Source organism: Oratosquilla oratoria, chromosome 5, assembly GCF_046742065.1.
Source record: "Oratosquilla oratoria isolate Oo_2021 chromosome 5, ASM4674206v1, whole genome shotgun sequence".
In the NCBI taxonomy this organism is placed as follows: domain Eukaryota; kingdom Metazoa; phylum Arthropoda; class Malacostraca; order Stomatopoda; family Squillidae; genus Oratosquilla; species Oratosquilla oratoria.
This window is the reverse complement of record NC_134781.1, coordinates 44,405,537-44,429,284: the sequence shown is the minus strand read 5'-3', so window position 1 is coordinate 44,429,284 and position 23,748 is coordinate 44,405,537. Positions and strand designations below refer to the sequence as shown.

The 23,748-nt window shown below is 45.0% G+C and overlaps 1 protein-coding gene across 7 annotated transcripts in view; it reads left to right on the top strand.

Annotated features, from left to right (window-relative positions):
• LOC143025494 (heterogeneous nuclear ribonucleoprotein L-like) overlaps window positions 1-23,748 on the top strand; it is a 239,407-nt gene that overhangs the window by 118,597 nt on the left and 97,062 nt on the right. For all 7 annotated transcript variants that reach the window (XM_076185244.1, XM_076185240.1, XM_076185238.1 and 4 more), the window contains one exon: window positions 9,576-9,648. In XM_076185244.1, coding sequence (XP_076041359.1) covers window positions 9,613-9,648 — 36 coding nt within the window. In that variant the 5' untranslated portion in view covers window positions 9,576-9,612. The remainder of the gene's footprint in view (window positions 1-9,575; window positions 9,649-23,748) is intronic.

Sequence of the window (23,748 nt, the reverse complement as noted above, 5' to 3'; positions counted from 1 at the left end):
CACCTCCACTGCCAACACCATCTCCTCCATCTCTCCACCACACCTGACAGTGCTTTCTTCCAAATGAAGAGATGATGAGGGAAATTCAGGAGAAAATAGCTGGCGAAGGAGAAACATACGGGGCTGGGATCGCGCCTGTGTAGGATCAAACACCTTTTTGGTAAGCTTTGTCATTGAGTAGGGGAAAGGTGCTCATTGCTGGTAAAAAATAAACTATGCAATGATTTGACAAATTGATGACACCCAGCAGTGAGGTTTTAAACCGGTAAAAGAGCAAAATCTTCAGTTATGAAAAGGATCACTTGGCGAAAAACAAATACGTTTTAATGTAATATAGTAGATATGTATTACGCCTTCGGCAAGTATATAATGACTGTCTAAGATGGGTTCGTACTTCGTGGCCTTGATGTAGTTTAGGCAAAATCCAAACGGAAGGGAACACAAACTACTTTAATTGTTGGAAAAGGTAGCAAAACAATTATATCGACAACAAAAAATAACCAATAGAGAATTCGTAATGTTCCATAACAAATATTTCCTTAACCTGAACAAAAAACTAAGTCATGAGAATAATCTTAAGTTACATGTGAACACAAGGGGTGGAAAGAGCGGGAGCGATGTAGGAGGGTGAGTTACGCCTTGGCTAACCAACGAAAGAGTTTGCAAAAGCTTTTGATACCATCCCACACGAAAGACTACTTACTAAATTAGCTTTACACGGAATAAGTGGTAGCCTATTAGGTTGGACTAGTAATTGGTTGAATGGTCGAAAACGGTTGTTTTAAATAGAAAAACTTCTAGTTGGAAAAAGGTTACAAGTGGAGTTCCTCAGGGTTCTGTTCTTGGGCCACATCTATTCATAGTATATATAAATGATATAGACCATGGACTAAAATCTACGGTTTCCAAATTTGCTGATGATACAAAACTGTGCGGAGTGGCAAAGGATCACTCAAACCAATTAGATATTCAAGAAGATTTAGATTTATTACAGCAATGGTCTGAAAAGTGGCTAATGAAATTTAACACGAGTAAATGCAAGGTAATGCACATAGGTAAAAATAACAGTAAGTACGATTACAAGTTATTTGGAAATTCGTTAACAAAAGTGGATAGTGAAAAAGATCTGCGTAATTATCAGTAACGACCTCAAATCATCCAAGCAGTGTATTTCAGCTTCTGAGAAAGCAAATAAGATTCTAGGACTGATTGCGCGATCTTTTGATTTCAAAAGTCCATCACTCATTAACAAGCTATAAATCGTTAGTTCGTCCACATTTGGAATATGCTTTTTTCGTATGGTCACCGAATCTCATTAAAGACATTGACAGACTGGACAAAGTACAACGGCGAGCCACAAAACTGATTCCAAATATCAAAAATAAATCATACGAAAATCGACTAAAACATGAATCTGTTTTCCCTAAAAAAGCGTAGACTCGGAGGTGACTTGATACAGGTCTTTAAAATTTAAAAGGGAATTGACAACATCAAAAGTGACAAAATTTTCATTGAATGAGAATCGGACAAGAAACAGTGGTCTCAAATTGTCCGGAAATAGATTCAATTTGGAAGTAGGTAGAAACAACTTTGCCAACCGTGTAGTTAATGAATGGAATAAACTTCCTGCACAGGTAGTGCAATGTAGTTCAGTTCGAAGCTTTAAGAATCATTTAGATAAACACCTAAGCAAGATGCCGTAATGATTATAATTTTATATTGTTTTTGTTTTGTTATCATTTGTTTGTCCGATTTTCATTTATTATGAGACGTACAAAGAAAAGAAAAGAGAAGTAAAGCAAAAGGTAAAGGAGGCAAAGAGGAGAGCAGATGTGAAATGAGGTAGGAGTATGACAAAATTTTGAAAGTAATAAAAAGATGTTTTGGAAAGAAATTAAGAGAGGAAGAGGAGGCGAATCAAGTAGGGAAGAAAAGGTAAAAGGTACAGATGGAGAGATGATAATGGAAGAGATGGCAGTAAGGGGAAGATGGGCAGAATATTTTAGGGAGTTGCTAAATGTGAAGGAGGATAGGGAAGGAAAGATAGCTGCAGTGGGAAATGCGAAGAAAATGAGAGTGATGAGTGAGGAGAAATAAGGAAGGATGAGGTGAAGGCAGTTGTAAAGATGATGAAAGCAGGTAAGGCACCTGGTCTGGATGGATGCCATGCAGAATGTCTGAAAAAGGGAGGTTCAGTGATGGTGGACTGGTTGGTGAGGTTATTTAATGTTTGCTGGAGAGAGGGTAGAGTACCGGAGGACTGGAGAAGTGCCTGTATAGTTCCTCTTTACAAGGGAAAAGGGGACAAGTGTGAATGTAGTAGTTTCAGAGGGATTAGCCTGTTAAGTGTAGTAGGGAAGGCTTATGGGAGGATCTTAATTGAGAGGATTAGGAGAGGAACAGGAGTAGTAATTGGTGAGGAACAGTGTGGATTTAGGACAGGTAGAGGTTGTGTAGATCAGATCTTTGTGGTAAGACAGATATGTGAGAAAGCTATAGGAAAGGGGAAGGATGTTTTTTGGGCTTTTATGGATCTGGAAAAGGCTTATGATAGGGTAGACAGAAAGGCACTGTGGGAGGTACTGCAGATTTATGGGATAGGAGGAAAGCTTTTGGGAGCTGTCAAGAGTTTTAATAAGAGTAGTAGAGCATGTGTCAGGATTAGAAATGGAGAGAGTGAGTGGTTTGAAGTAAAGGTGGGACTTCGTCAAGGATGCGTTATGTCGCCCTGGCTGTTCAACTTATACATGGATGGGGTGGTGCGAGAGGTGAATGCTAGGGTAGTGGGTCAGGGATTGGAGATGGTTAAAGAAAATGGAGAAAAGTGGGAGGTGAGCCAGCTGTTGTTTGCGGACGACACTGCGCTTGTGGCAGAGTCAGAGGAGGGATTGAGGAACCTGGTGGCAGAGTTTGGGAGAGTATGTGATAGAAGAAAGCTAAAGATAAATGTGGGTAAAAGTAAGGTGATGAGATGTACAAGGGGTGAAAGTGGCAGTAGACTGGAAGTGAACATTAAGGGAGAGCGACTGGAGGAAGTGGATAGTTTTAGATACTTGGGTGCAAGTGTAGCAGGAAAAGGTGGAGTGAAGGTGGAGGTAGAATGTAGATTGAGAGAAGCGAGTAAGTGCCTTGGTGGTTTAAAGAGTGTAATGAGGAATAGACATTTGGGAATGGATGCGAAGAGGAGACTGTATGAAGGAGTGATTGTGCCAACAGCACTGTATGGGACAGAAACGTGGAACATAAGAGAAGAAGAGAGAAGGAATTTGAATGTGTTTGAGATGAGGTGTCTGAGAAGTATGGTGGGGTTTACTAGGCTAGATAGATTGAGAAATGAGGAGGTGAGGAGGAGAACAGGGGTGGAAAAGGAGCTGGGAGATAGGGTTGATGAAAGAATATTAGGATGGTTTGGACACATGGAAAGAATGAGTGAAGAAAGACTAGTAAAAGAGGTATGGAAGGCAGATGTGGAGGGAGTGAACATGAGGGGACGTCCTAGGATGAGGTGGATGGATGGGGTGAAGGGGGCTTTGGGGAAAAGGGGAATGTCTGTTGAGGAAGGAAGGGAGAGGACGGAAGACAGAGGTGAGTGGAGAATGGTTGTATATGGATGATGATGTGACTGCATGAGGTGGGGTAGTATGTGTGAGTAATTTTTGACGCAGCCCGAAGGGATTTCTCCCCGTCCTCTCCATATATGCAAAGAGGGACGGAGAGGGGGGGTCGCCGATTAAATGAAGCGGCCTTGCTGTGGATGTGCTGTGTCTTGCGACACTGCTTCTGACCCTGCTTCTGACCCAGGGCGGTGGGCAGGGTGCAGGGATGACCCGTCATCCAGGAGGTGCTCAGATGAGAGGGAGGGTGGGAGGGGTGTGGAGTGTATTTAGGGATGAAATGGGTGGGAGTGTTTTTGTGCCTTTACCTTTTTGGCTACCTCCCTTGGAAGGGGGGAAAAGCCTTGGTATATGTGTGTATGTATTAATGTTAATTTATTATTATTTACTATTTACCTGTTTGTTTATTATTTAACTATACCTATGCATTTATTTATGTATTCTATTTGTTAATTACATTATTAGTTTTTATTTTATGATTTTTTTCGCATCCGACCTAGATATGGACCAAAAGGTCTCCTGTTGGCATGCTCCGCCTTTGTAATCCTTTGAGTCTCCTTGGGGCTGGCGAGGACGGGATGAAGGAGGAGTCGGGTAGAGCTAGTCGGCTTGCAGACGCAGTAGGTATGGGATCGGGGGGGGAGGAGAGAGGGGAAGACGCACGAAACAAGCAATTACAGGACAGATACATAATTATATACAGTGAATACCAAATTTATACATATACAGACATTTAAATATACGGAGGATGGTGGGCCATTACAGTATATATGAAAATATTTACTGTCAACTTATCAATATAAATGATATAAATGTGTGTGAATATAATATAAATCGCACAACAAAAAATAAGATACAATGCTGAAAACTTTAAACGCTCGCATCTCAAAACCACAAATATTTGCAATTAAAGTATGCAATAAAAAAAAAATCAATTGTAGCAGCTTCTGGTTGTGTATAATAGGTGTATCTTTATTTCCACGCCTTTTTTTCGATACCTCCATCTGAGTGAAAAAAGAAGAAACGCTGAAAAAGGGGGTGACGTAAGTGACCATAGTTACACCTATATCTCACGTCGTACAGCGAATAAAAAAAAAAAAAAAAGCAGGCGTGAAAGTGTTTATAGGATCTTAAAGTATTATCATGAAATAGCAGAAGTCTAGTAAAAAAAATACGACGTATGTATTCGATTACGTAAAAAAAACGTAATGACGTCAGGACCAAGATCTAAGAATATAAGGTCTAACCACTTCCGACCGAATTTCGAGGGAGTTGGTGCAGCGGGCCCGTGAACGTAACCTGGCTGTTCAAAGTGGGGTTAGCGGGTCCTATAGCTGTCAGTTGAAGCTGGTCCGTCGTTGGAAAATGACGTCGCCTTCGCTCGCACCGCTCCCCGCAATTAGTTATATTCTGACAAATATTATATAAAATATATATATAAATATATATAAAATATTATAGTTCCTGTCTATATATATGATATATGATATATAATATATATATATATAAAATATTATAGTTCCCGTCTTCCTTGGCGTTTCACAGTTTTCTTCAGTGTATCACAAAGAGAAAATGGACTCAGCCAAATGACGTCAGAAGCTGCGCAGAAGAATGTAAACGGTCTGACCTGTATATTTAGACCTTGGTCAGGACGTAGCAAGTTCTTGTGTTCATAATATATTTCTACTTATATTTTAAATAAAACCTGAAATTATCAAATTGAAAGACTATAAGCTTTTATTTTTTTTCATTCTATTATTTTTTTAAGGTGTTCAGTCCCCCCTTAATACACGAACCAGTATATATGGTGTTTTCATTTTATATTTAGCATCGTCTGCGTGCCCAAATTTATCAAAGAAATAATTACAAGCAGGCCAATCTGAAGATGAAGGCCCCTTTTGTGGGTGGGGCCTCTCGTAGGTACCAATTGTGGTTGTTGTGGTGGGTGATGTCTTAAATTGAATATTTAAACTAGTTTTTCCACATGATTGTGGCGGCTCTGGGTTGTCAACATCAGAAGGGACGCATTCGGTATTCTTTTTGTGATTACCGGCAGGCGAAACTTGACGATTTGTTCTGTGTTCCATACTTCTGTGTTGCCGGTGTGCCTGTTTCACGATCATAGAACCAAGCTAATGATGGCTACATATTTCCCTCCAATGTCAATCCCCCGTCTTCCCCCCATCTTCCCTAACAATTCTTTGTTCTCGAACGCATCACCGTAAGGTATTATTGCTGCAGTACATGGTGTTCCTGGAGGCTGATAATCATGACAACAGTTTGGGAGTCCTTGGACTAGTACTTGTTTGTGGCAAGTAGGGTGGGTGGGTGGGTTGTCAGTAACAAGCGCTTCTTTCCTAACAGGGGTGGGTATTCATTATACAACGACGAATGTTTCTTGCTGAATATTAAGCATACGTTTTTGGCCAAAGTACTTGGGTTTTAGTATTTGGGTTCTCGGGACTCGTGATTATACAGGGCGTTTCAAAAAGTGTCGCATGACATTTTATATCCTAATAACTACTGAGGATATCAAAACTATATCCTGAGAGCTTTTAATTTCAAGTTTTAGTAGAAGAAATATGAATACAAAAACGCAAGATTGCGTGCTCCGGCAATGGCCCCCTAGGTCTCCAGATCTCTCTCCATGCGACTGCTTCCTGTGGGGTATTTGAAAGGCTTGGTTTATGTACCTCTCCTTCCCAGAGACGTTGATGACCTGAAGACTCGAATAACAGAAGCCTTGACAACCATCGATAACGTAATGCTAGGTCGCGTTTGGCAAGAAATGGATTATAGTTCGTATGTATGCCGTGTAATCCAAAGCACATATTGAACACAGAAAATAATAATAAATTAATTTCTTGGACTTCAACATTTAGTAATTTCTTGTGCAGAAACGAAATTATAAGCTTTCAGGATAATAGTTTTGATATCCTCAATAGTTATTAGGATGTAAAATGTAATGTGACGCATAGTTTTGGAACACCAGTAAGATATGAAATGTAATGTGACGTGTACTTTTGGAACACCCTGTATAACGAGAGGAATTGAGTAGTATCATCGTAAGTCCGTAGGGGACACGATGTCTTCGTCTGTGTGGTACAGTATATGCAGTGGCGGTGGTAATGGTAGCATTATATGTTACGGTAAATGGCGTCAGTTTGACGGCCCGTTGTATAACGTGATTTCATTTAGTTTAGCGCTAGTTTTGTATTGCCGCCACGTTGGTACCGGGTAAGTAGTGACTTGTAGTATTGCACGGGCGTATGTACCATGACTGGTAGATAGCTAGGTTTGTCTACCACGTGACGATGGATCGAATAGAGTTGATGCTTGGGTGATTTTGATTTACGACCGCGGCAGTGCTCATTAGTGGATTCCCTGTGAAGGGAAGTGCCCCAAACAGAAGAAAGCTCGTTTTGCAGACCTGTTGTGTAAGTAGGTGTTAAGTTTTTACATAGCGCGTCTCGAATCCCCATGATGGAAGAGATGGACGAAGGACATACCAAATATGGTTGCCTTTTCTTGGACGTTCACTGGGGTTTCTTCCTGGTGTTTGTGGGCGGTCTCGCCGTACACGTGTCTGCATCCACGAGGGATGGTGGCAAGGGGCCTCTCACGTGGACGATATTGGCGTTTGTTGATAAGACTGTTTGCGGGGATGGGGTGGGGGGTTGACGCGGCAGTAATGGAGTGACAGCCGTGCGAGGGGTCACGTCTTCATTGGCCCCTTGATTGGCACGCAGAACACGCATGTGTAGGGTCCGTTGTTTCCGTCGTACCTCTGTGTGCATTTTTTTTTTTTTTTTTTTCTCCGTCAAATATTTGTCAGCAAGACTTTAGTGTTCATATTCCTGGTTGCACTCTTTGGCCTGTATCTTCCTGTCAACATGTCTTCGTTTTCTCCCTTGCTCATTTTGTACCTTTCCTGTCTTCCTCCTCACTTGCGTCCTCTCATGGCTTTCTCATCCTCGCCTTTGTTCTCTCCTTCGTCCACGCTCGTCTTCCTCATTCATACTTCGGCGTCTCCTCCTTTTAATCTCCCTCCTCCTCCTCCTCCTCCTCCTCCTCCTCGTTCCCTCTTTGCTTCCATGCCCCAAGCTCGATGGCAGGAAATTGCCGCCCAACGTCCATTATCGCCCGTTCGTGCGGCCGCCTGACATTCCTTGGCTGGCCCACTCAACTCCTGTTGCATTCGGCTTTCGCCTCCACGTTGAGTTTGGTCTTTGGTCTTAAACGTTGAAGGCATCCCTCCACAAAAATCCGTGGCCCTCCGGCAGGAAACTGAAACTGAATAACCCCTTATATTATAATTGGCGACTTGCCAGCCAGTTAGGCTACAAATGAATTGGTTTTGTGTAAAGGGAACGTGTTTTTGTGGAAGGGGTTGAAGTATTTCGGCTAAGACGCTAGCCCCAAAATCCGGGAGTAGTTTCTTCCCACCAGAAGAGCTATGGCAATCGTTTACCTCCTTCACGTTCCTACTTGTTCACTCTTGTTTCTTATCTTGAATATTTATTCTTAATCTCGATACTTCTCACGTTCGTCACGATCAAAGGTCAGGTGACCTTCCCATTGCTGTCCTTAAATTCCTTTGAATTTTCTGCACCATCGTAATCCACCAGCAGGATAGGAAGATCCATTGCATGGAATTGAAATTGGCGAAACTGCCACAATTTTGACGACTGGTGTGGGATGGAGGGAATGGATGTGAAGAGGGTGGAAAGGGAGAGCAAATTTTATGGAGTATACCCAGGGAAATTTAATTGCCTCTAGACTCCTCGAGTGTAAGGGGAGAGCTCTTGCAGGCTGTACGTGATAGTGACAACTTCAGGCGAGGGAACGAGAAAATGGGAAGAATAATAGAGGGGTTGACGAAACGGTGGGTCCTCGCGGCATGCCAGGACACTGACGGATGTCGGAAGGGAGGCAGGCGACGGCCACTGCCGGGCAGGAGGTTTACGATCTGCACGGTGTTGGTCCGACAACGTCGTAAACCAGAATGCGAGACACCCACGGCTTGTCTTCCATCGCCCTCTTCTTCCTCGCCGCCTCGGGTCATTCGTCCTTAAGATATTATATGTATACATCATTCCAATGGACGGGGAGTGCTCGGATGCACCATAGCCCCCAACCCTTGTTTGTCCGTCAGTTTTGGAACCCATCCCAGTTACTCAAGAGTTGTGGGGTTTAACGCATCTCCCCCTGCCACCCCACCACCCTTCCTAATTTTCTTGCGTCTTCGACATCAGTACATTTGTTTTTAAACAACTGAATAGGTGTGAAGAACGCAGTCAGTGTTGCCCATGGGGGCGGGGGTACAAGATTCCCCCCACCCGCGCGCACACAAACATAACCGAAATCGTCGGAGAGAAACCAACATACGAGAGTCAGTTGGAAAGGGACGAGATGGTGCTCCTGTTGGAAGAAAAGTGTCGTATGGTGGGAGGACCTGGTGATCTAATCAGATAAAAAATTAAATGAAACTCGTATCCAGCTCACAGCAAATGGAACTGTTGACTTTTACACATGTCTCGTTTAGAGATTTCCTTCGGGAGAGACCAGCATTGGAACAGAGTTGTGGCATCGAGTGGGAAAATGTTATTTTGTCAAAGGAGGTGGGTGGGAGGTAAATCTTCACCCTCCCCACTTCTCGCAACAAGATAAATATTTTTGTTTTTGGTATCGTAATAGATTTTATTTCTTGGTGCTGTCTCGGTCACTTCCGAAAGTTTGGGTAGGATTTGTTTGTGCCCACGGTCGGGTGACTGATGTGGGCGAGATGTTGCATGGGAGAGAAGCGTGCGGCAAGTTTGGGTTTACTTGCCAAGGTAAACAATCTGAACAGGGTTTTCTTGGTTCCATCCTGTTTTCACAAGCGAGCTAGCGCACCCACGTGTGTGTGCCACCCTCCACCCCGACAAATTGTAACATTTTGCCTCTCTTCTTGATTTACAGGAAAGGAGAGCCAGAGACTCCCAACCATGTGATCCTTATGACTATCCTGAACCCAGCCTACCCCATCACAGTGGTAAGTGTTCATTCCCTTTGTATATACAGTGTGTGCACTACTTCATGGGAGGGGGCGAGGACCTAGAATAATAATAATAATTTTGGGAGTTGGGTGGGGGTGATGAAAAGAGGATATTAGGATCCTTAGTGGGCGGGTGGCGAATGGGATGGTAATTAACTTACCCATGAACCTCGCTCCTCGTTCTTCATGAATAGTGTCCATTATTATCCGTAGGCCGCCGTGCCTTCCTCTCGCTTTTCCGTAGGTCACGCTTTTTGATGTTGACGCCAATCCAGCAACCCGCTTTATCTCGCCTTATTACTACTTAACACCTTACCCTTACACGCGAATCTGTACACCAAGAATCAACGAGACTACTACAATTTTTACATCGAACCATTGTATTCTCTTGTTTACTTTCCCTGAACGAAACCCGCAACCTTAAGGGGACCCCCCGCCCAAAATCTTTTTTTCTGAAGGATCTTGCTGATTTTTTCTGTGTGATATCACAGCTTGAGTTTTATTCAGATCTGACCAGTAGTTTTTTATTTTTTAATAAACGTAAAAAATACCATATTTTTGGGCTTCTTTCAAATCTGATTTGTTGGCCAGGGAAGGAGCAGCCAGTACTTTGCCATTGTGGCTCCGTGCTCGGGACGCACCTCGTCAGGGTAATGGTGTGACTATGGCGTAATGACGTGTGGATGGCCCATGACGCTCTTTAATCACTTCGCCAGCAGCCTCGGCATGTAGTTTAGCTCAGGCTCATGGTGCCGTGGTTTTTTCTTGATTCATAATAGTTTTCGAAGTTTAATGGTGTGCTTACAAGGAAATTGCAAACGACCGTTCACTTAGGGATTAAGTTTAGGTTTTTAATTAATGTGGATTGATAAGGAACCCACGACCTGTAGGTTCCGGATGTACCTAGGGGCTCCTCCATGACAGGTTCACGTATTTTGAGGTGCAGAGTCCCCGTGCAACTTCAAAAAGTGAATGATGATGTATAGAAATTGGTTTGAATTGTCCATTATTCAGTGTCGCCCTATCCAACCACTACATATTTTTGGCTTTCCGTTGAGATACTTTGTATTCCTGACTCATTCTTTTCATATGCTCACACACAATCTGTATTCTTTGGTTAATTAACCAGTAGTTTCAATCCCGCTCTTCTCAGATTAGATGGGATAAAATCGTAGATGGTTTCGTTTGTCACATGATAATTTTCAAGTTAGTTTTACTTTTGCCTCCGGACTCGTTAGCAGTACGAACACGAACGCGTACGCCCCAAGTTGTAGGGATGGAGTGGCAGATGGGCCCATCAAGATGGCGAGCGTTAACACGGGTTCTCTTAGTCAGATGGAGGGAACCCCGTTCCCCACTCGCGTGTGTGCGTACGTGCGTGCATGCGAGCGAGAGTGAAAGGAAGCGTGCAAGAAACTGGCGTTTTCAAGGAAATGGGGGGTGGGGAGAAGCAGTAGTAAAGTCGTTCAGCTTGGGTTATATTTACTCGTAATCCGGGTTAAATATATCAATAACCGCTGGGTTGAAGATAAAGATAGAACGAGAGGGTAGAGGCGAGAGTGTGACATTCTCCACAGCTTGTGCCCGAGGTATTTTGCCCGGTCAAGGATTTGGTGTTTATTTGGTAGTACAGCTGGTTCACGTCGAACTGGGGACACGCGTGGGGAGACGCCTTCAGCGTAGGTGGGTTCGGGTCGGGGTTTCATCAGTTGTTGAGTGACCCCGATCGCCCACACCGTCTGGATATGGCGAGTGCCTGAACAAATTGCGAGCACAGCCTTGAGTTATGATGTTTAGCATGACACGTGCAAATGCATGTATTAAAAAATAATTTGAATCTATTTGACTTAAGGTTCGTTTGCAGAACTGATTATTTTGCAGTTTTAGATGACCCTTGCTTGTCATTTTAGTGTGAATTGTCGAACAAAGTCAACTTGCTCGCTGGGCGAGGCGGGTAGTGTTGGCACTGGCGCCAATCGCTTGTAGCTCGCAACATACTATGTAGGAAATAAAACAAGACAGAGGATCAGGGAAGTGTCGTTAAGTAGCAAGAAGCCCCGTCCCAGTCACGGACGCCAAAGCTGTATTATGTATGCACGCAAAGTACATGCCAGCATTAACCCACTTCCACAAATATTACTCCAGTCAACGCTTGCACATGTTTGTGGTTTGTATGGTCTTCTATTACGAGGTCTGGCACTAACGTTTAACGCGTTGCCGATGTGAATCATGTTGGCGCCGCATGTACAAGGTTGGCACTGTGCCTCGAGCCACCCTTCAACCCTTCCTTCTCCCTTCTCCACTGTACCTGGCAGGCTGCAAAGAGAGCTGGGCTTCTACCTGATACCTAGTGACTATATACTCGTCGATTTCTTCCTCCCAGATGTGCTGGCTTTGCCAGTCCTCTTAAATGATCCTTTTATATTCGTCCTTGAGCTTTACCATGTGCCCCCCACCTCTTCAAGTGTCTCTGGTGGGTAGTATTGTAAATTTTTCTGCGCTTCACCCCCTTTTCCTTCGATGTTCTCGTGCACTTAGTACGTAGATTATGCCCAGTCCACTGGTGGATACTGGACTTGAAATTTTCCTTAGAATTCGTGATTGATGTATAGGGGCAACCTTGTTTTCCCAGCAACATCCCTTGTACTACCCATCACCAGTATTTCATCTATTGAGGGTTCGGCCGAAACCGTAACTACTTTTTCACCGCAGGTGATGGACTTTTTTTTTCTGCGCATTTGCTTGTACGCGTTGTGAACCTCCACAGGGCGGGTCCCAGAGCCCCGACCGCTATCTTGGCACTTTTTCGTGATCTTCATTATTTTCTCCCCATGTTGATTGTAACGAGTTTAGGCCATTGGAAAAAGTCGTGGGGGGTGAGGTGGTGTCGCGAAAAGGGATTAAACACAAGGAAATTTGAATCACGCTCTCTCTCCTCTCTCTCCTCTCTCTCTCCTCTCTCTCCTCTCTCTCCTCTCTCTCTCTCTCTCTCTCTCTCTCTCTCTCTCTCTCTCTCTCTCTCTCTCTATCTCTCGTGTTTTATTTTATTTTCCTTCTCCAGGTGTAGCCTTTTCTTGATGGGTGGGTGAAGGGTTGGCAAGTTGAGTAAAGGCACCGGAGGTCTTGCCACATCTGTAGCATTCTGCCGCAGATGGCAATAGCATAAGCCCAAGGGCCTGGCGTGTCGTTAAGAGGATAATAAGAGGCTAGTAATGCTTGAGCCTCCTTGGCGTAAAGTTGGTCATTTATAGGACGTGGGGGGTAACGAAGGTCCTATAAGCGCGTAATAGACTCGTCAGCTATAAAAATAGGCAGCCCGGGATGATGAAACGCTGCTGGTCTGCAGGAGAGGAGGGGGTGGGAAAGGAGGACTGGGAGTGATGGGATTGAGAAACTGTCGTGACGCAGTCGAGTTCGTATAGGACAAATGCCCTTGACGTAGATAGTGTTGAATTATCTAGGATTGGAAGCGTCGCCCAGTATATTAGAAACATAAGTTTGCTAGATCACTTGAAGTTGTATAGTTATGAGAAGGTGCCGCTTGCCTCTTTAGGAAACGAGGACGTAGGTGGTAATACCAGAATGACGAGGACCGCGCGCGGGCGCGCTCTCTCCTCTCTCGTGTTTGTGGGAAGGAGCATTAACTGCATCGTATCTCCAGAATGGGTTGCGACCCACTGTTTTGTGAAATTATATGCTGGTGAAATACGGTAGGTGTAAATTCAGCTGGGGTTCAGTGTAATTGGAATACATAATTTTTCCAGTGGAATATACAGTACAAGAGGAGGAGGAAAGAAATCTGGATGTGGTTGGAGCTGCGCTTTGTGGCAGCTGTTCCTCCGGTGGCCAACCCCACCAGTTGTAAAATGGGGGAGATTCGATGGGGTTTACCCAGTCACCGCGAATAGGGGATGATTCATTTCGTCCCAGCGTTTACGTGCTAACAGGCTTGCAGCTCCAGGATATATATTTGTATTTTTCATAGGTTGTAGGGTTTTTATTTGTATTACCCCTGGAACAGAAGTGTAATTGTCAACCTACGTGTGACGGTCTGGATTGGAAAATTTATTGCGCTTGTATTGAAGGTTCTCAAGTCTGGTTAGTATTCGATGCTTCGAATTAATTTCACGAGCAAATTAGGCCAGAGACGGACTATGCCACCTGGCTCTATTACGAATTACCCGGCAATAGATACCATCTGCCTCAGTTCTCCCCAGTTTGGTTTGATTGTAACAACGTGAACCAACAATACGACGACCGCGCCCCCATGCGTAGAATAAAAACTGACAGACAGGAAACTGAAAATGGCCTAACTTATCACAAAGGTCCCAAATTTCCCCAACCGCTTTCAACAACCATATACTGACCCAAAGGCCTATCTAACGTTTTATCAAAGCCCTCCACTTAATGTCGTCTTATCTTGTTATTTTGACTTGTTCTTTGTTATGGTGAGGTTTGGTTAGGTTAGTGTTTTTCAATATGTGGGTTTTGTGCGTTTGGTGGGTATCAAGAAACGGGTCAATATCTTGTGAACCAAGGCAGTTCGGCAAAAAATTATCATTTGTGGAGAGATGAGTAAAATTCACAATTGGGTTGTAGGTTATTTCAGGTCTGTTTCGCTGGTTTGCAGGTTTCGTTCGGATTGGGTCGGTTTCAACAAAGCGTCGTGCCCCTAAAACGACTACAACTCCCTTGTCCTCTTATAGTATCGCCCTAAATAATATTGAAAGTGATGCTGAACGGCTGTAATTACTAATGAGCGAGGGGATCCTCCGGTTGAGGGCGTTGAAAGCTCCTGATAACTTTGCTTGCTCGATACTCATTACTTTGTCGAGGGTTTCGTGTAGGCTACCAGGAACAACAACAAGCCAAGGTGGCGACGGTCTCTTCTTCTTCCTTCTCCTCCTCCCCCTTCCCCTCCCCCTTCCCCTTCCTTTCTTCCTTCTCCCCTTCATCGTCTTCCGCCTGATCCCCGTCCTCCTCCTCCATCATCATCTTACTCCTCCTCCACGGGTGTGGCACTGCTTGTCTACTGATGTTCCCCGAGGATGAGTCATCGGGGTGGCTTGCTAGAGGTTGGTAGGAAGCATGGCCTTGTTCTTGCTCTTCTCAAGAAGCGTTCACTTATCACTCCATCACATACTCTCCTTTCACCACGTGACCATATTCCTTGCATCTCCCAGTCTCGTTTTAATTTGGTCCAGTCTCTTTTCGCTTTGATATTGTCTTCGGATTAATCAAAGTATTTGAAATGACAAAATGTGGCGTGGTGGGGGGTTGTCCCCTCCTTGATTTGTTCGCGACACAGTGCCGGCATTCGAGTCATTTCCATCCAAATGAAAACGTAGATTACAATATATTATTTTTACTCCGCGTTTCCAAACGTATTTTATGCGAGATATTATTGCCTGTGCCGAGCTGGTATTGAGCATGGATGCTGGCGGCTTGAAGCGGTAAAATGTTAAATGTTTTGGATCGCAATGGGGTAAGTTGCACATGTGTATACGCTTTGTTGCTCTGCGGGATATTGCTAATGGATCTTCCTGCATCCTCAGCAAACTGGGGTATGGCACAGTTCTTTTAAGGCGTGCGTCGGAATTGATGTATGGGTGAGTGTTACCAAAGCCCTTAGTCCCGGAATGCCCACGGCGGGATGGGTCTTACTCTTGCTTCGATGTTTTAATGAGATTGCACAGGTGTGCTCGCGTTCGGATCTTGCACAGCGACTAACCTGATAATTGGGTCTCCTGAGGGACGAGGTATGTGACAAGGAGTGTCACTGGGGCACTTGAGAATGGAGCGCTTGGCCCTCTGGCCGCCGGGTGCTGTTGACCTTGAGGTCTGGGGGGGATCCTTTGGGAATCTGGAGTTAAGTGGGTCGTCGTAAGCTGACTCAATCCCTTGTGACGTGTAATCAATGCAATCACAACTTTCGGGATGAGGAGGGTTGACCATCAAGCGGGTGAAAACATCCTAGGAATAATGCCCTGAAACGCCGATGCGACAAGAAATGAAAGGACTTCAATCGCTTCCAGGGTCCTTCGATTGTTTTGACCGGGCTTGAAGGCTCTCTCTCTCTCTCTCTCTCTCTCTCTCTCTCTCTCTCTCTCTCTCTCTCTCTGTATATATATATATATATATATATATATGTAAATGTGTATATATGTATGTATATGGATATGTATGTGTGTATATATATATATGTGCATGCTAATAAGAACACGGGTACGTATGTTCACTTATGCAAAGTAGACCACTTGGAAAAGGTAATTAACGAAGCAGAGCGCTTTCGTATATTACATCTTCAGTGAAGATGTAATATACGAAAGCGCTCTGCTTCGCTATGGGAAAAAGCATACCTGCGAAACTAGTCAGGATAAACTAGAGTAAGACTCCTGTGTTTCCTACTCCGCTCACGTCATATGTATGTGTGTGTGTGTATATATATATATATATATATATATATATATATATATATATATATATATAATATGACTGAAGGTGGAGGAAGCAAACGAGGAGTAATGGGAGAATTTTATGCTTTAACGTTTCGACCCGCAGGGTCTTGATCACAAAGCTAACAATTCAAACATAACATGGGATTTTATACATAGACGGGTCATCTCATGGGTGGCTTCGGAGAGCTTATTTTATTTTAGTATTCTTTTATTAATAATCTTGTGGCTTTTGCTAGACATATAAAGCCTTTTCTATGGTTAATGTTATTAGTGTTGATGTATGCAGCCTCAATGTGTGTGTGTGTGTGTGTGTGTGTATATATATATAATATATATTGTATATGTATTTGTATATGCATGTATATATATATACATATGTGTATATGTATACGCATATAACGGGGGTTGATGACTTGGGGTTAGTGTTGGGGGGAGGAGTGGTTATACGAAATAGCTGTATGGTAGAGGAATGTCTTGAGTTGGAGTGGTGATAAGTGGTTAGCGAGTGAAAATCTTAATGATAGGCCGAGATTTTGCATAGTCAGGGCATGTGGCATTGTGAACAGTAGAATGGGCGACGTGAGGACATGGGTAGGCACTTGTGCCATAATTATTGCAGTTTGCAAAATATATTGGGGCAAAAATCGTTTGGTATACAAATACTTGATTTCCTTACCTATTGAATGTTTATACTACTTTTTTCGTGAAATTTATCACCAGTGGTTTCAGTTAAAAATAAGTCTGCGACCACGCCTGATAAATTTCATGTGGAAAAAAATATCTTCGTCTTGAACGGGACGAGGAGGGTCTTGGCGGGGCATACATGATGCTCAACATCTGTTTCTGTTCGCAGGGATGAGTCGTGGGTTAGACCCGTCAAGGTAATGGATTAGTTCGGGGGAAGTGGAGGAGGTACTAAACTTTTCTTGCGTGGTTGGCTTTTGTGTGCCCAGATTACATGGGATTTGGGTGCGGTCGAACGAGGTGGATAATGCAGATTTTTCGAAGTGTGGCTTGCTGGCACGGAGTAGTTTGGTTGGCTTTAAATTGAGGATCCGTTTTATGTTAAATTGTAGAAATCCAGGAGATTTACATATTTAGATGGTCCACTTTTATTTCAAACTACCCTCCATTTGCATTGCCCTTCCTGATGAGAAATACCAGAAATGCCATATGCATACCCGCTAAAAGTTGCAACTACATCGGTTCCCGTCGTCTTGTGTGCAAACCTTTGGACGCTTGTGGGGTGCTTTTGGCGTATGTATTCAAAGTTTGACCCACGACTACTTGTGATCGCTCGTCTGTGGGGGAGGGTGGAGTGGGGGACGGATTGGCGGCGTAGGCCTTCACAAGTGCTACTCGCGGACACTATCGCAGGTAACGTGGCGACGCGTCATCAATAACATCGTTTGGGAGATGGATCATTACGGGTTTTCAGTGTGCGCACTATGGCGTGCTTAAAACATGGCATTTCATGGAAGGGGGGAATAGTGCCTTGGCATGTACAACGCCTTGCTCCATTCGTCTGGCAATGACACCGAGCTGCCCTCCGTTTTGCACTCTTCCCCTTACCTCTTGGACTGGACATTAGTGACTTTTTCTTCCTCGTATTTGATATTCTTCTCAATTCTCTCCCACCGCCATTACTAATGGGTCTTCTTGTTCTTCCCAAGTTCATCTTCAATCTCCCATCTCTTCCCCCTAAGGTCCGAGGTCGTTTTGTTCCCCATCTTGCCATTCCATCGTATTGGATGTCCTCGTTGGTATGGGCCCCTTGGAGTGTATACAGTGTTGTACGTTAATGTAGCATTGCCTCGACTTTAGACAAGTTGTCGACAGTGGTCTGTGTAATTCTCTGTACGAAATGCCCCGTAGCGTCCGAGGATGGTTAGCCGGTTGCACGCGCCTTGCTGATTATTTAGCGTGAAGGTGGAGACTGATGGGGGAGAGGTGTTGGAGATTGATAAACAGTTGCAAAGAGATATATAACCAGACAGGTTATGCATTGTGAAGGAACTCCCTTGTCAGCTGCTCCTGCAGGACACGGGCGTGGTAAAACAGAAGGGTGTGTGCCGGAAATGGCACGAGTTGCAAAGCCGGATGCGAGGGTGCGGATCGGTGACTCGCTGAAAATACTCGCCTGCACAGGTCGGGACGCGAGGGGACCTGACGGCACTTAATGATCTGGTGGCAGATTCATGGTAGGTTATAAAAGTTCTCGCATGGACGGCGGCGTCCGCGTCGTCGTTGCCCATTTGGAGTCGCATAGGCGGTCGAGCGAATATGATGCATGGCACATCTTGGCCGGCATTTGGCAGAGGAGGAGGGTCTCTTGTTCTTATGAGCCAGACAATTTGTGGCACGACAATGATTTGTATTGATACGAATTATTTGTGGTGGCGGCGGCGTCGGGAAAGAATATTCGTCAGTCATACCTACAATCCTCCCTTCTTCGCATGTTCTCTTCAGATGTTTTCTTTTATCCTTTGGAAAGTGTGCAGTTGGATGAAACTGAAACTTGTGTACTCGGAACTGAATGATTTTTACAGCGTTGTGGCCCCCGAGAGGAGTAGCTCTCGTCGACTCCAGCGTGTTGACCTCTTGACCAGGTGCGTCGTTCGTATTGAGACAGTGTTCAGTGTGCCCAAGGGATCGAGTTCGTGTTCCCTCTTGGATCCTGCAGACTAGTCCAATTCAAACGTGTTAGGGATTGAGCTGTAGGTTTGATACCCCCATACGTCACTCGGGTTGACCCTGGAGTAGGCAGAGGTTTTTGGATCTTATTAGGAATGGTTCACATGCAGAACGATCGACTCCCCGATGATGTCATCATTGTAAGATAGTTCTTGGACGGCTGACAACTGTCAAAGGGGTGGAAACGAGACGTGGTGGTAGGAAAGCACGACTTGATCGAGCCACACCCTTGTTCGTCCCATTATCACTTGGCCACAGCAACGGAGAAAGGGTTGTAGGAAGCATTTGGCAGGGGAAGAACGTTTGTTATTCGGTTCATTGGGTAATTTTTAAAAAGGAATTTGTTTTAAAGGGCATCATTGGACAGCCGGGCACTGAGCTACATTGTAGTTCACGGGGTGATCTGTCCTGCGGCACTTGGAGATTCGGCACATGTCATAGTAACAACTGTAGGAGGGGGCGAGGTCACGTGTGCAAATATACTGTACAGTGCGGGGGTTCTTGTGTTATTTCCGATCCTGGTGTGTGAAGGAGAAAAGTGGGAGTGAGTAACGTTTGAGCGTTCACACCTGTCCGGTGTTATGTTGGAGAGTCCAGTCGAATATAATTACATGAAAAAGCTACTGAATAAAACTTCAGGCTAAGCTTGTGTAGTGGCGAAATAATTCCCCTTGCCATAATATTGAATTTGGATTAAATCGCTGGGCCAGATGCCTGGTAAACTGACGGCGAGAGTACAGTTGAGGTATGCCAACCTAGATCCCAGTTGTAGGAGAGGTGGTGGCGGGGGAGGCAGGTAGTGTGGACGGGGGTGGGGATGAGTTTGATCGGATTCTCGGATGCTGCTGTTGGTGGTATTTCTGGGCGCTTTATCGGTTCCGGCTGAGTCGAGATAAGATCGGATCAGGCGCGATCGGAATCCAATCCAAGCGCATCAAAGATAAGAGTCGTTGTTGTGAATATTGTATACATATACATGGCTACATACTCGGTATTTCGTAGACTGATGCGGTGGGTATAATCCTGGGTCTTTGCAGGTTGTAATGAACTATGCACAAGTCAACTTATTGCAAGACGCGTGAAACGTCCCAGTAGAATACGATGTCCTAAACGCCCCTATCGATCTTTGGTAGAAGATGACAGACTGCAGAGGTGCTATAGTACTGCCGCACGGTATGGACCACCTAGAAAGACCAGCCACGCTCGTGGGATAGATTAGTGTGTATGGGGGATAGGGAAATTGAAATATAGTTGTGTATAGGAAAGGGTTATTGCCACTAAACGCCTTAATGTATATTCATTAAGAGTGGAGGAGAAATTCACAAGCAGCCTGTTTATAGACTCGCTGCAGGCACACGCACGTCAGTGTGCGTGTGTGCTTGCGTGAGCACGAATGTATATCACATGACCCGGTGACAGATGACGAGCCACGTTTATGTGGACAGGGGCCCGACAAGGGGAGGAGGGACAATGCACGTTTTCGGAGTGGGGGGGGGGGGCACTTTTCGTGAAAAGAAGATAAAGCAAATTCCCCCTAATGTACTTTTAATGCATGATTTAGCTATCATGAGTTGTGTGTATGAATGATGTGTGTATAAACGTTGTTTTGTTGATGAATGTTACATGAGAATCGTGCTAGTGTCCATCAGGTGTGGAAGGTGGTGGTAGTGGTGGGGTGTGTGTGTGTGTGTGTGTTGGTGGGGGTGCATTTACCTATGTCGTGACCGTGTGTGTGTGGGCATGCGAGTGCTCTCACTAGAGCAACAGTGTTCGGGTTCAGTTTTCCCTACAGTACAAGTTGTGTAACCACTCAAATAGGAAAGGGAGCGAAGTTCGGAAGCGATGAATGGTGTTCACAGTTGGCAGCTAAGACAAAGTGTAAACTGTAATGTTAAATTGAAGGTACATCTTGTTAGGGATGGTTAACTGCGGGAGACAATACGATGGGATCAAGATCGGAAAGTCTAGTTATACCTTCCATCGGGATGCGGAGCAATTAACCACTTTAGTACGACTCAAATTTTTGCGCGCAGCATCTGCTGCCAAACGTACGATTCATCACACTACTCACACTATAAAATATAAATTCAGTGCAGTACTACTAGTTTTTACTCTGAGCAATAATAAACACAGAAAATGTGATCGAACCAGTTCACATAATCTGAGGGTAACTCGTGTACAACTGCAAAAATGTATAATCAAGACGCCGGCATCCTCATGACACTACGTGGGCGTCATTGTTCCGAAGTGGTTGGACCTTGTAGCTGCAGTGCTTGGCGTTGGGCTTGCGTCAGGACAGCATAGCGAGTGGGGAGACCAGCCGCACCTAAGGGAGGAAATATACCAGTCTTGAGCTGTTCCTGCCTGCCAGGAGCGAGTTTCAGTCTCTGGTTGCACGAGATCATGAAGGGTAATGTTGCAGATGGTGCTGGTAAGGATAACTTGGGTTCGGTACATGAGCAGGCGCAACATGCATCGAGTAAATCGAGAGGGCATAATGCATGTCCGTGGCATTTCCCTCTCACTAGCTTTTTCGTTCTTCAACGTCCCTCGCCTCTGGTCACCTGGGGGACGACAACAGATTAGATAATGCCAATGTTGCCACAGCTGAGTGTGCCAGTTTGCATGCCGAAGTGACTCTCTAACCTTTCCCCTTCTTGTCCTTTTCTTCCCATCATGTGTGCGTGTCCGTGTGACTGGATGTTCATATTGGTTTATTGTGCAAGTATGAAAAAATGTAGCAAAAAATTCGCTGGTAAACAAGTGTAATTAAACGTAAACCTGATTTGCTGAATCTTAGACGCGTCCCGGGTGATTAGGGACCTAACTGTTGCCGTGGGCAGATTGGTGCGAAAGATTAGCAACAAACAGCCTTTTGTTTCCAAATTATATATTCAGTGGTTGGTGGGTGAACAGATTGATATTGTTTTTGCAGTCGGAGAGTGAGGGAGCGAGGGTGTAGGGCGTGAGCAACTCGTGAACCGAGACGAGGCCAAATGCGTGAGATATTTGTGTTGATCTCTGCGTATTACATAATAATGAAGGTGACTGCAAGCGGCCATGAGGCCTACACTAGGTAGTTTCATGTTCATTACCACCTGTCATCCTCATCCATAAAGTTGAGTTTCTTAAAACAACTGATAGTTTCAGCGCTCACTACATGGTTACCAGGTCTGTTCCATTCGTTGACCACCTTATTAGTAAACCAGTTCTTGCCTATTTCCTTCTTGAATCTAAATTTGTCCAGTTTAAATCTATTACTGCGAGTCCTGCCATGCTGTCTTAATATAATGACTGTATCACCCTTTTTACTTTGGTCCACTTAAACACCCCTGCACTCTGCGTCTTTCCAGAGAATGTAAGGTAAATTTCTGAGCCCTTAAATATAAGATTCCGCCGAGACGTGGTGATAAAACCCAAACCCAAACAGAGGCTTCGTCCCAGTAGTGACCGTCACTGTTGGCGTCACAGCATCTTCACATTGCCCGGACGTCTAGGTGTCCGGGAAGCCTCCTGGCGGAGGTGGGATGATGGGGGTACAAATCCCGCATGGGGTTGGCGCCATGCCATGGTTGTCGTACCTGTAAGTCGTAGCCCCCCATTCATGCCTCCCTAGCATCTGGTAACGAACCAGTGGACGTACCCACTTGGAATAAGCACATGTATGGTACATAATATTCCAGATTCGTACAACCGAGAGTTTATTTTTATTAAAAAAAAAAAAAAAACGTGTACCAGCAGCAGTAGCGTTGGTATCAACGGGGAGAGGGAGGGAGGAGGTTGGCTATACGCTATGACATGGCGGCAGTGGTACTAGTGACTAGACGTTGTTGTGGTTGGCTTCGCGTGGTGCAGGGGTCAACTTCTGCACCGTTGCCAAGGCAGGCGGAGGAAATGACTCAGGGGCACACCCTCGCTCCTCTACTCCACCCTTTTATGCTAACTCTTGTGGTTGTGGTAGTGCAGGTGGACAAGACGGATATTAAGGCCTGGATTGGCATTTTGGGAATTGGTGGCCAGAGGTCTCTCTATTGCAGTACTCTGAAGTTGAAAATTTTGTAGTGGGGTTCGGGATCTGGTAGAGATATATAGCACAGCTAAAAATAAATTAAAAACATAAAAACCCCTTCCATGACGGGAGAGTTGAAGAACGTGCCCAGGTGTCCCGCGGGGGTTCTTAATGGTTAGTCACCAGTCTCGTAAACTCTTGGCCATTGAACACTGATCCAAAAGGGAAGGGGGGGGGGGTGCGTGTTGTATGCCACACGCGCGCCAGATCCCAAGTAGAGGCACCCACACACATATGGCGACATCGTAGGCGCGTACTAGTGCTTCCAAGTAATGAGCCAAAACCATTACATTCTTGGGCTGGCTGCCAAGAAGCGGCAGCAGAGATAGCAGGAGTGGCTGCTTCTGATGTGGCACATAAAATGAGCATCACGAGCAGATGCGTCAGCTCGTCCAGTTTGGTTTGATTTGGGTTTCTGCATAACTCTGGTATTGTTGTTTTCAGGGTAGAGCGGCGTTTAATGCGCCGGTTCTCCCGCCCTCGCTTTACCGAATCGCCAAATAATGGACGGCACCCCCCCCACACACACGCGCACACACACCTACCCAATTCTCCTTTGATCAGAGCACTGCAAGAGTAGTTTGCATGAGAACAGAAAAGCAGGGATGGGTCGTCGACCGACGCATAATCATTATAGGTGGTGGTAGGGGCTTGGTGTGGAGAGCCACAATAGGTATTGAGGGTGGAGTTGGGTAAGTCGTCGGCGGTCGTCGTTTGAACTGGCAGCTGAAGTAATGGTGTTTGGATGTTTTGTCGTAGTTGATGTCGGGCATTTGTTGTACATAGGAGCCAACATGTGGTGAAGTGGTAAATCGCAGAGCTGACGCACGTGTTGAGCCTGCCCCTAGGTTGCATGCACTGCGCGACAGTGGCAGC